General features: G+C 39.2%; 1 protein-coding gene across 1 annotated transcript in view; it reads left to right on the top strand.

Moving 5' to 3' along the window:
• Positions 1-385: 385 nt before the first annotated feature.
• The window catches only part of stpg4 (sperm-tail PG-rich repeat containing 4), an 83,255-nt gene continuing 70,539 nt past the window's right edge, over positions 386-13,101 (top strand). The window contains exon 1 of the mRNA XM_039738333.1: positions 386-435. Within this exon, the coding sequence (XP_039594267.1) occupies positions 388-435 (48 nt within the window). The 5' untranslated portion in view covers positions 386-387. The remainder of the gene's footprint in view (positions 436-13,101) is intronic.

The raw sequence follows: 13,101 nt of genomic DNA on the forward strand, positions 1-13,101 counted from the left end.
GGAAAAAGTGGAAGGTATGATATTCTATTCCCATAAGAAGGTAATTCAACTGAAAAATCCCCTTATTCTGAAAAATCCTTTCATGTTATATTTTTGTCCCCCTATAATTCCCCCCATTAAACTCATCCCCCTCAAATGGTTCTGATTTCCCCACGAATTTAGGAGGGTGAATTCCTCCTCACCTGGAAACCCAGCAGTCGTATTGGAGGACAGGAATGTCTGGGCACAATCCGTTACGCTCTTCCCGTTATATTCGCGTCCAATCACAACGTCCATTTCTGGCGCGCAGTTTCTATGGTGACACAAGTCGCGCTGCTGTGCGCCCCGCGCTTTTATAATGTTTCAAATTGCCTAGCAACTTCTTGCGGTTACAAGCGCTAAGAAGACATGGCCGGCGCACCCAGATCGAAGGCCACGGCTGGGGCTGAGAGGAAGGTAAGGAACAACTAGCGTCTCAAAGCAAACAGACGCAATAAACGCATAGAGTGGCGCCTGCTTGCGAGTAGAGCCGGCCCGAGAACACGCCTGTCCGTGAGGAGGGGGTGCGTTACTTCATGTTGTAAACGCCACCTTAATGTAAAGACATTCATTCGCCACCTGTCACAGTGATGCGCCGATGAGCAAATACATTTACATTTACCAATAGCTTTGTAATCATGTAGTGACTATTTATGATGTGCACCTTCCGCACTCATCTATGCCTGGTCTGGAGCTGAATCCTGCCTCGCGTTTGATATTGCCATGATGGGCTGCTGCTCCCGACTGAACTGGATTACTAGGGCTCTGAAATGTTATGTTATTCTGCTTGGTGCTGCTCGCTGTGCGACTTGGAATGCTTGTTTTGTAGTGCTTAAATTCTAACTCCACGTTCTGAGATAATACTTTTGTCTTGCATCATATTTAATGACTGCTTTCTAAAGCACCTCGGTACTGTAAACGTCTACACAGATATGTTATAATTCAAACTTTCAGTCATTTTTACCAGTTTTCATAGGGCATGCTGTACATACCCACTTACTACTGCAGCCGTTATCCTTATTTTACAACAGCCAATTGGGATTATGTCATTTAAAAATTAGAAAACTGCACATGCGAAACTTCTGTAGCAGAAATGAATCTATGTTTTTCTTATATTAACAACCTAACAGAAATTTTAGCATTCAAATTTGCACAGGTATTTGAGCTAATTAACTCTCAGGGTGCGGTTATGAAGTCAAGGTTTGGTCTTCACAAATCCATCTTTGCATTGTTTTAAGAAAGATCATAAATGAACTCCCTAAAGTTTTTATTTTCAGTTGTGTGCTGTACTTTTTATTGGATTATTGTTTTAATCATTCACTACACACTGATCAGAGGTTTGGGAACATGCTCTGAACACAGTGCATTTCTGCACCTTCCACATAACGAACCACCAAGATTTGGACCCAAGTGCAGCTGCACCACACTGGAACAGTGTGAATTTGTTTACAGTGGCTGGAGTACCAGTCCTGCCACCAACCCCCAAGTTTTCCCTGCAAGTTGGAGGATCTGCTTGCACAGCTGGATGCAGGTTAACATCATACCCAGGACAGAGCAATTGCAGGTTAAGGGCCCAACGGAGTCGAGTCACTTCTGGTGTTTACAGGATTCGTACCGGCAACCTTCCGATTGCTGGATCAGCCACACCATTATAAGCCAGGTGAAACAAATTAACATTGATTACTTTGTTACAATGGCACCTCTCAAGGGGTTGGATATATTGGGAAGCAAGTGAACCGTCAGTTCATGAAGGCAATGTGTTGGAAGCAGGAAAAATAGGCAAGCGTTTGGGTCTGAACAACTTTGACAAGAGCCAGATTGTGATGATTAGATGACTGGGTCTCCAAAATGACAGGTCTTGTGGGGGGCTCCAGCCTATACAGTAGTTATTGCCTACTAAAAGTGGTCAAGGAAGGATGACAGGAGAAATGTCAACAGGTTTTTGGGTGCCCAAGGCTCATTCATGCATATGGGAAGAGAAGGCTAACCCCTCTGGTCTGATCACCACACGAGAGCTACCATAGCACAATCTGCTGAAAACATAATGCTAGCCATGAAAGGGGTCAGAGCATACAGTGCATCACAGCTTGCTGCATAGCCACAGACAAGGCATAGTGCCCATGCTGACCCTTGTCCACTGCTGAAAGAGCCTGCGATATGCTTGTGAGCATCGAAACCGCACCATGGAGCAATGAAAGAAGGTGAGGTGCACATGTGTTGTCTAGCTGGGGAAAAGATGGAAGCAGGATGCACCATGAGAAGAAGGCAAGCCAGCTGAGGCAGTGTGACGCTCTGGAAAATGTTCTGCTGGGAAGCCTTGCATCCTGGCATTAATGTGGATTTTACTTTGAAACATACCACCTATCTAAAGATTGTTGCTAACCATGTATCCTCTCTTCATGGCAATGGCATTCCCTAATGGCAGTGGCCACTTTCAGCAGTATAATGTGCCCTGTCACATTGCACAAATTGTTCAAAATGGTTTCAGGAACGTGACAAAGAAGTTAACACTGTTGGCTTGGCGTCCAGATACCAAGATCTCAATCCAATCAAGCATCTGGTCGTTTTTCCTAGTACAACCCGAACAACTCCCAAGTTTCTTTCTTTCTTTCTTTCTTTCTTTCTTTCTTTCTTTCTTTCTTTCTTTCTTTCTTTCTTTCTTTCTTTCTTTCTTTCTTTCTTTCTTTCTTTCTTTCAACACACATCAACTTATGCCATATGGCTGAAGCTACTAAGTTATTAATAATCAAGACCCTTCCACTGTATGAGATAAAAGCCATTGCCAACCCTTCAAGTGACTCTTCACTTTTTCCAGCACTCCTTCCTAGTTCTTTTCCTCCAAAGCCTCATCTCCAAGATATTTCAGGCCTCTTTCTGGTTGCAATGTTTGCAAAAACTGTTATATTATCCAACAGACCTTCCTAGAGACCTCTTGCCTGTGTCTTGTTATGACAAGAGGGAAAATCTACATATTGACAAGGCACTTTTTAGTGGACATTAAACAGCTGTCAACTGCTGGCCTTTTGCCTTTCTGTCACAGTTTGAGCCTTGTGTTGACTGGAGCTCTGCAAGTGTCCTTTATGCTCTAGAATACCCAGTCCTGGACCTCAAAGTCACACAGTCTGTAAGAGTCCAATCATTACTTATCAGTTCTGGAATAATCCAGGTCCACCATCGAATAGATGTGGAAAAGTGCTGCTGATACAGAACTGAGAAGATAGTGGAGGTGTTAAGATTACACTCACTGAGGCAGGCTAATCAACTACTGCAGAAGATCCATTCCAACCTACCAGCTAAAGTAATACCTCTTATTGGAGTCTTCCTTGCTGTCCAATGAAGATATTCTTGATGTGACTGTGGTGCTGGCCTGTTTGGAACCTCAATGTCCTGTATGCACGCCATCTACAGCATAGAAGAACTTCTTTAGATGGCATTGTGGGGTCAGAGCTCTACAGAATATGCATGCTGGCACGACACCGGGAACTACTGAGCACAACACCAGAGATGCCCTGGAGGAGCAAAGACATCGGGGCCAGCTTGGCAGAATCACTGAACAAAGGAACTGGCGATTTGTAATGGTGGGTGTTGCACATCATCATTGCTGTTAATCTTTATTTCCCACTGATTGATCCTTCAGTTACAGACAAATGTCCTTTCTGTGGAGAGAGAGAAAGAGAAAGAGTTTTCTTTTCTGTAGTAGATTTAGATCTCTTTCAAAAGTTGTTAACTCGGTTTTTAGTGTTCTTAATTTGCCTTTTAAAGGTTGTCTATTTATTTATGGTGTAACCGGAAATAAGAATAATCAGGAGGAATGTCATATTGAGAATTTCCTCATTGGACAGACCAACCCTGGCTGTTTATAAGTCAACAGAATGAAAGTGAATTCAAATAGGCAATGTGACACGATAAGAATATTTCAGGGACTTGTGAAAGCCAGAGGGTACTTTGAATATAAATTCCACAAAATGACCCCAAATGTAAATTCTTCTGAGGAAAAATGGCATGTCCATCCATCCATCCATTATCCAACCTGCTATATCCTAACTACAGGGTCACAGGGGTCTGCTGGAGCCAATCCCATCCAACACAGGGCACAAGGCAGGAAACAAACCCCGGGCAGGGCACCAGCCCACAGCAGAAGATGGCATGTTCATAAGGCAATTTGTAGAGATAAGGATAATGAGTTGATTTTATTTATTTGAAATGTGAATTAGATATCACTTTCTTTTTGGGGTGAGTTGTTTTTCTTTTATATATTTTACTTATGATAATGTAAATGATTTGTTGATTATTGATTAATAAAGTTCAATTCAAAACTCATAAAACTTTCTTTCTTTCTTTCTTTGTCGGGAGGGCCAAGACTGGGTAAAGAATAGTTTTGATAGACTGAAATTTACAAAGTCCAACAATGCTCTGCTAGTGGCACAGATCAGCACTGTTTATTTTACTGATAAATCACTTTAACAGATATTGACATTGTCTAGTGATAATTGTGAAGTGCTACCTTCTTAGAAGCTAGGCAATTTAACACAAAGTTATATCCTCATTTTCTCTTAGCTAGTACAGTTTTATCCTTGACAAAATATAAACTGTGGTATATCAAAATGTGCAAAAATGCATACTATATTTGTAAAACATGAGAGATTATGTTTGATTCCACATCAAGTAAAATTTGTCTGTTTATGTTTGAATCAAAATTGAGGCTAATCAGAGGGAGGAAAATGTTGTATTTGTGCATCTGCCACATTGGTCAGATATAGAAAGGGATGCATGCACTTTCTAATTAAATTATAATAATTCTGAATAGGTTCAGAGCTCCGAAACACTTCAGCTTAACATCTATAATAAATCATTGAATTAATCAGGAACAAAAATTAAACTTATAATTTAAAAATGTATAATTTTATAATTCCACAGTTCTGTTACTGAATAATTAAATAGTAAGTGGTGGGTGCGGTATCAGTGCATGCTCTCAACCGCTCTCTGTCTCTCTCTCTCATTAATATAGGTTAAGAATTAAGTATTCAATATCTCTTGGATGAGTAATTTAATGTGTCTGAATGGGTTTAGACTCCTTTGTTGAATGTGAGTGTGTGACAGATGTATCAGAAAATGACTGTTTCAGTGGTGTGCAGCTGGGCAAGTATTGCATGGCTATATTATTAAGCAATTATCACTAGACAATGTCAATATCTGTTAAAGTGATTTATCAGTAAAATAGACAGTGCTGATCTGTGCCACTAACGGAGCATTGTTGGACTTTGTAAATTCAGTTTAATTGAATCCAATTTATTCTTAAGTATTGTCCTTTGTAAAAGACAGACAGACACAGAGAACTGACGCCGCTTTACATATTGTATGGTATAGAAAACAGAACCGGACTTAGCCATGGAACACTTCTATAGGCACCTACTGTACTGTGTATATACAGTACTGTATATTTAAACAGGCAGTGACAAAGAAATCCGTACTCTATTGCTCAAGAATTGAAATAAACTTCTAGTAAATGTAATCGGATTTATGGTAATACAAGTACAGATGCCAATTAAAAAATGGAAAAATGCCCTTCTGCTGGCAATGTTCCTAGAGAAAATGAACCTCCAGGTCCAGGTTTCTTTGAAAAATGTCAAAGCTTGTACTCAGAGTTAAGAGTTTTTAAAGTTAACTTTTGTGATGATTCATCTTCCAATTTTATTCTGTTCATGTACGTTTCTGGTTGGAGTATTAGGAAGAGCATGAGATTCCTCTTGATTTCTACATGATTCATACAAAAAGCAATTCAAGACTTGGTTATTTTTTTTAGGTGGTTATCACATCACTCCAAGTGCATTATGGCTGCAAAATCCATTTCAAGTTCAGATGATTGTTTTTGTATATAGTAAAAGTTGATAGGTCAGAAAAAACTTTATGGTTTAGCAACATTGGGTTTGAAAGTTATTTCTACAAATGTTAACTACCACCTTGAAGGGTGTTAATATGAAATGTTCAGGTGGGAAACTTGAACTTCGCATCTCTCAAATAGCATGCCAATGCTGCCAAAGTCTGACTGACGTAGCCCACTTGGCTGCCCTTTCAGATATCTACACTATTGTTTGAAACATGCTGGAAAATATGATTGTTTGATAATGTTTTGCCCAACTTGATTCCAAGGATTATCTATCACAAATGTCTTGTTCGATGACCAAGAGAAGCAGCTTGGCCAAGGCGGCAGTCACCAAGTCTTTCAGCAGCTTTCCAGGGAGAGATAGAGAATGGAAAAGCATTAATAACAGATTATAATGCTACTAAAATGCGGTATTTAAAGAAAATAAGTGAATGGTTTTGCTATAGGAACATCTTATTTATATATATTTATTTTATTGTTCTTATTTTAAGCAAATAACATTCCATATAATCTAGTCAAAGTTAATGAACCAAAATTTAATCCTGACCCAAGAGAAAGAGAGAAGAGCCAACAACCAGAACGAATCTTTAAAAGCAGCAAAGAAGAAAGAGTTACCTTTTCCCTGATATAAAGATGGTTATTCTAAAATATTATTGATTAGATCCTGCCATAGCAGTGGGAACATCTTAATTAGCAGTTCTGTTCCCTGCCTACTGCCTACACTACTGGAGGAACATGGTAGTCCCACATAATCAATTCTGGAACCACATGTCCTTTAGTGGCCAGGAAGTATTGTTAATGCTGCCTTTCTCTCACCACCCTACTATTTTTAAGAAGAGGGCCTGCCATCAATGTCGCTCTCTTTCCCATTCTAACGCTGACTTCCATGGCACCCTTACAGATCGTTCTGTTCCTTCCACCAGCTCCTGTCCTTCCACTTTGGCATGTGCCAGAACTCTCTTTATGCCCTTTCTGGAGGCCTTATATGGGACTTAACCCTTCATTTTAACAGGTGTGCACCCCTTTACAATGCATTAATATGTTCTGTTAAGTGTGAGAGAATATACTAATTTAAAAATTATATGTTGAAAAGAAGAATTCAAAGTCAACCCTAATTCTCACTGGAAGCCATTGCAGAGACTCTTGAGATCAGGTATTTAATGCTTTTGTGCTTCCCACTAAAGTTCAAATTATGATCCTTAAGTCTGTACTTCAAATTAACTGCTGTCTGGAAACAGAATGAATTAAGTGGTATATGAATAAACCATTGAAGAATTTTGCTATATTACCTTTGATTTTTGATAATGCAGTAATGTTTGCAAAACAAATTTTCAATCCCTCGAGAGTTCAAGGTTGATAGTATTTTTTGTGTGTCTATTGATTGTCCACTTAATCACAGATTTTATGCTGTTTTTATGTTTTAAAGATAGTAATTATCAATGATTTTGTTTTCAAACTGACCAAAACAATTATCAACACTCTTGACACGCCATTAGATACTGTAGATATACGAGGTGTGGCAGAAAAGTAATGAGACTGATTTTTTATTTACCAAAGTTTTTATTTTTTTCAAACATCAATGTTATCCCCTTCAAAGTAGTTCCCTTGGGCAGCTACACACCGATGGAGACGTTGTTCCCACTGTTGGTAGCAGCGCTGGAAGTCTTAAACCGGTATGGTCTTCAGCATGTCCGTTGCACTCTTTTGGATGTTTTCTAAAGTCCCGAAATGACGTCCTTTGAGGACATTTTTCAGTTTAGGAAAAAGGAAAAAGTCACACGGACTGAGGTCAGGTGAATAAGGGGGCTGGGGAACCACATGAATGCCTTTTGAGGTCAAAAATTCTGTTATGGAGAGGGCAGTTTTTCGGCACCATTTTGGCACAGACCTTTCGCATGTGCAAATGTTCAGTCAAAATTTGATGAACAGTAAATCTGTTCAAATTTAATTGTTCACTCAACATTCTTAATTTTAAACGCCAGTCTGATCTCACAAGAGTGTTCACACGTTCGATGTTTTCATTGGTTTTCGAAGTTGAAGTCCTCCCTGAACGGTGTTCATCTTCAACGTGTTTTCTGCCTTCCAAAAATGATTTGTGCCAGCGAAAACCTTGAGCTTGGGATAAAGAATGTTCCCCATAGGCCTGTTTTAACTTTTCAAACATCACACTTGCCGTTTAATGGCACAACGTTGCTCCAAATTCCGCTGTTCCATTTTGCGTGACGCACAACCAAAAACACAACTTCGCTAATAGCAGTCACAAAAATCACGTAGTTAACGGAAGGAGTTGAAACTCGCACTGAGCTATGGGAGGGTACTGATACACGTGCTCTATCAAGGACAACAGCGCAGCGTTGCCAGATCGCTTGCAGTGTTGCCAGTCTCATTACATTTCTGCCACACCTCGTAAGTGAGTGTTGTCTACATACAAGTGAAAATAAATGATTTTTTTTTCTAGCAATGATAGCATTTTTGGTTGAAAGCAGTAATGGTCCTAGTGCAGAACCCTAAGGGACCATATATACAACTTCAGACAAGAATTACAGAGAACTAACATCTTATTTATGTACAAATTGGAGGCAATTTAACAAGTATGAATTAGGCTACATAGGAAACAGTGCCCAACATAATTCTCAAGCCTGTATGGTACAGTAGAATTGGGTGGTTAATAAAGTCAGAAAATATGCCTAAGTATAATAGCATGGAGATTGTACCTTTTCCTGAATCATGCATTAAAAAGAAAAGTTAAGATTGCTTTTGTGCAGTAACTGTGGTAAATCAAACATGAACCTATTCAAATAGGCTGTGGTTTTTAAGGAAGGGCTATATTTATGAGGGTACTGTTTTTTCAAGGGCTTTGTACAATATGGTTGAAATTGGTTTATGGTTCTTAAATACTAGCTGTCCCCCGTGGCTCCACCCACGTAGTAGTGAAACAGGACAAACTTTAAAAAACAATAAACAAACAGGTATCGCTAGCTAAACAGAGGCAAGGTATCCTCCAAAACGTGGTCAGAGGTAGAGGGACTCAAACGGAGTCTGACGCATGAGTGAGGAAGGCCCCGTCCGGCTCCCCACTCCTGATGTCACGCTTCCCCCTCCCCTGGGCCTGCAGCTGCTCTCTCGGATTTACGCGAATAAATCACTACTGGAACGGAACTATGATACTTAGCGTGATGAGAGAAGTCGTGAAATCAACCAGAATGCTAAGTAAATTATATAAAAAAAAAAACAATCTAAATTTATTAAGTAGTTCTCTCCTGAAAAGCACACAGACAGATGCTTGATTTTATATACTGTATATAGAGATATTTAAGTTAAAACTGATTTTTTTCAATGTCCTGTTAACAGTGCCCCCATATGAAGGCTTCAGAAACATTCCATGCTAGTAAGGATTTCTTAACAATATTAAAAATGAGTTTAAGGGTACAAGGGAAAAGAATTTTAAATTAGCCACTGTTCACTATGTTACTGTATATGGGTTCTTTTTTTATTTGTAAGTGTTTATTTGAAATAGCATTTAAGGTAGTCCAGATGAAAAGCTTGTTTTTAATAATTTCATTCATTGATGTTTGTTGAACCTGTGGCTTATTTTGTCTCTAATTTTCACCTGTTTCCTTAAGAGTGCATGAAACCATTAAAACATAATGAGTTTATTTATTTGGATACATTTATTTTAACTCAAGTTACTCTATTTAACATTCAAGTTGTCCTCTATCTGTTGGTCTTTACTAGTCTCAAAATAAAGTCTGGGCTTATCATTGTTTAAATGATTTCATTTTGTCATCTAGGTTTCTAGCATTTTTGCTTTTTCTCCTGTGCATTTGCTCTGGAAGCTGTGGGTAGCCTCCCGTATCCACAAAGACTTTCAGTTTGGTAACCTGACGACTCTAAACTGACCCCAAAAAGCGTGAGTGTGGGTTTGCACCTGCATATGCTTGTTTATAGACATGCTGCCACCCAGGTTTGTCTCCTGCCATGTGCTACTGTGAGAAACTTTGGAACCAGCAAGCAGGTTTATGGATGTGTGTATTTACTTTCTGGCAAGAGCAGGTGGAGGTTAAATGTTATTTAGTAGTAGTGTGAAATTGCTTCTTTACAAAATTGTATTATTTGACTCTTATAATCATAAGTAATTATTAGATTTCACATTTGATTGTGAGATTGTGTTGGATATTTGTGATTTTACAAAACACTAATTAGGTAAGCAGGGAGGCACAGTATTTGTTAAGGTTGCCCCTATCTGCATCATTGGAAATATTATAATTACCAAGTCTACTTTATTATAGTTCTTAGATAGTTCTCTCATTTACTAAGAGATCTGTAACGTAATAACACAGTTGTGCTTGGCTCTCTTTTAATACCTCAAGTGATGCAGAATCTCCTGCATTTTTAAAGTGATTAGCAGATTATCATTAAAAATCATGCCATGATTTATAGAAGAAGAAGAACATGACATTCACCAGATGGGCTTTTGTCTAAGGGGATATTGTCAGTGTCCCAAACCCAACATTTAGAAAGTAAACAGAGTTCAGACTTTGTCATTAAGCAGACTACTTTGTTTCCAAGATGTTTTGGAAACAACACTTTAAAATGCTAGGACGTACTGGCTATAGTTTAACACTTATATTTTTTGTGTGCTACAAGTTTTTAATGCAGGGTACCTGGTAGATTTATGCGCTGTATATTTTGGACACAGCTTTTTTGAATGTTTATTGTGCAGCATTTCTTATGCTCCAGCACATTGATAACTATAGTTGGGGGAAAAACTCTGATTATTCATTTCTGAGTCGCTGGGGTCTGGAGACTATCACGAGAACACTAGGCACAGGATAAACTGTGGATGCAGTGTTAGCCAGACCCAGGACACACTTAAACATACACCCACACTCCCTGATACTGAGCCAAACACTAACAAAGTGTGCATGTTACATGTTCATTTTCATCAAGTCAATGTCTACCACGGCCAGTCCTCTTCATATGCCACAGCTATGGATTGGGTTCAGGTCATTTCTCAAAGACGATCCAAGGTCTGGCTGGCCTTCGACACTGATGACAGAGTAACGCTGTATGACGTATTAGTTTTGTGTCAATAGAATCCATTCTTGTGCCAGGTCATTGCACATGCAGATTGTTGACTCTTTAAATGAAGTATCTTCTAAGCAGAATCTTGAGTGAAAGAATTTGAACCAGAGAAAATTTAAGAAACATTCCATAAATAGGGATGAAATTTAGAAACATTGCTATGATTCAGAGTTCAAACAATAATTGAAGCAATGGAAGCATAATGGTTCTCAAATACCAACAAAGTATTAGGAAAATCATACGTATAATATTTTTTTATTACATTGAGGATATGGTCATTATTGATTATATGCTTTAAGGGTGGAGTAGTGGCTCTGAGGTAAGGATCTGCACTGGTATCTGGAAGGCTGTCTGTGTTAAAATCCTGATACTGGCTGAAGGATCCTAACCTTGAGCAAGGCTCTTAATCTGAAAATTGCTCCAAGGATGCTGTGCAATGGCTGACCCTGCACTCTGACCTCTTTCAAAGGTGATGCTAAAAGACAATTTCCCCTTGGGGAATTAATAAACTACACACCCAATCAGGTTTGCAGATTTGCTTTAACATGGAGAATCTTAAGTCATGCCATGCCCACTCTGTGCTCCAGATGTGGCCCCATGTGAATGTTCCCCAACCTGAAGCGCTGATTCAGTGGGATGTGTTGTGACAACGTTGAAGGTTTCAGAAGAGCTACACATGAGTGGCTGTTTGACCAGTGTAGAAAAGCTTTATGAACAGGTGTAATGGCATTTGTAGTGTTATGCTGAAAAATAAAACTTGTTTGGTGTTTACTTCAGTTTCTCTTAATTGCTCAGATGTTTTTGAGCAGCTTTCCTTTTTGTGCCCTATGTTAGCTATATAATTTAAACACCTTTCTTTCTTAAGTCTACAATCCCCTTCATTATCGCTGCCGCCATGCAGTTGAAAATCACCAGCTCACCTGCAGACAACCCGTGGTATCCAAGATTCTGTTACCTTCTAGCTAGAACAAATGTTTGTTAGGAAGAAGATCTTGGCCCTATCTTAACTCTTTTAGGGCTAATTTTTTTTTTGCTTCTTATCTCCAAGGGCTGAATATTTTTCCAAAAACTAACATTTTTTAAAAAAGAACACAAAGCAATTGTTTAACATACCAAATCAACAAAAAATATTTACTTTTGACAAATGTTACTGTCTTGCATGTTGTATGAGCCTGCATACTCTATGATTTCACATACTGTACATATCACATACATTTTACACAGCAAAGTCCTGCAAAGTCTGATCTCGCTCAAAGCAGCCAATTTCAGTCATTGCCACATTGCACTGCTTACAATACGTGTTGCTTTGGTGCCTACTTTTCAATTGTCTGTTGCTGCACTTTCTCACATATATTGTTAGTGTGTACTGTAGAGAGACAAGTCACCCTTTTGCCATCGTGCCATTCCACTGCCACCAAGTTTTCAGCCTGCATGAAAACCGTATTGTCACCTCTTTTCATCTTCTGAAACTTTATAAACTTTATGCATGACATTATAGCCTGGCTCACCCCATGGGATTTGCTTCTGTTTATTACAGAAGTGAATAAAACTTTGCAGCAGCACGTACCTATCACCTCATCTCTTGCTCGATCTCCTGATCACTGTCAATAAAATCCGACTCCACGATAATGTGCAAAACATTGTCTGCCGAGTGTTTTCTTTTCTGCACTCACTTCGCTCCCTTGTCACATGTTGATGCCATCTTGCCATTGTTTACATTTCGCAACTCACGCACACGCAAGGATTAGTTGCCGAGTCAACAAGTCTAGCATTCCTCCAAGCACAGAGGGAATGCCTGTGACGTGACAGTGAGATTTGTCGCCATTAACAGCTGATTATCGCCCTCTATCCCTGGATGTCGACTTTAGTCGACATGCGCCTTCAACCCCTCCTGTCGACAAAAGTCGACATCCGCCTTAAAAGAGTTAATAAAACTGTAGTATGCCTAAAAAACATAAAGCAAATAATTACCATATATACTCGCGGATAAGTTGGGACTTGATTTTATCATATTATTTCTGGTATTTTATGTTTGTCGTATAAGTCGAATGTGGAAAACTTGCGCTATTGGCCCAAGAGAATATGATATGCTAACGCCCACCTGAGAGAGTAAC

The sequence above is a fragment of the Polypterus senegalus genome, chromosome 16 (assembly GCF_016835505.1).
Source record: "Polypterus senegalus isolate Bchr_013 chromosome 16, ASM1683550v1, whole genome shotgun sequence".
In the NCBI taxonomy this organism is placed as follows: Eukaryota; Metazoa; Chordata; class Cladistia; order Polypteriformes; family Polypteridae; genus Polypterus; species Polypterus senegalus.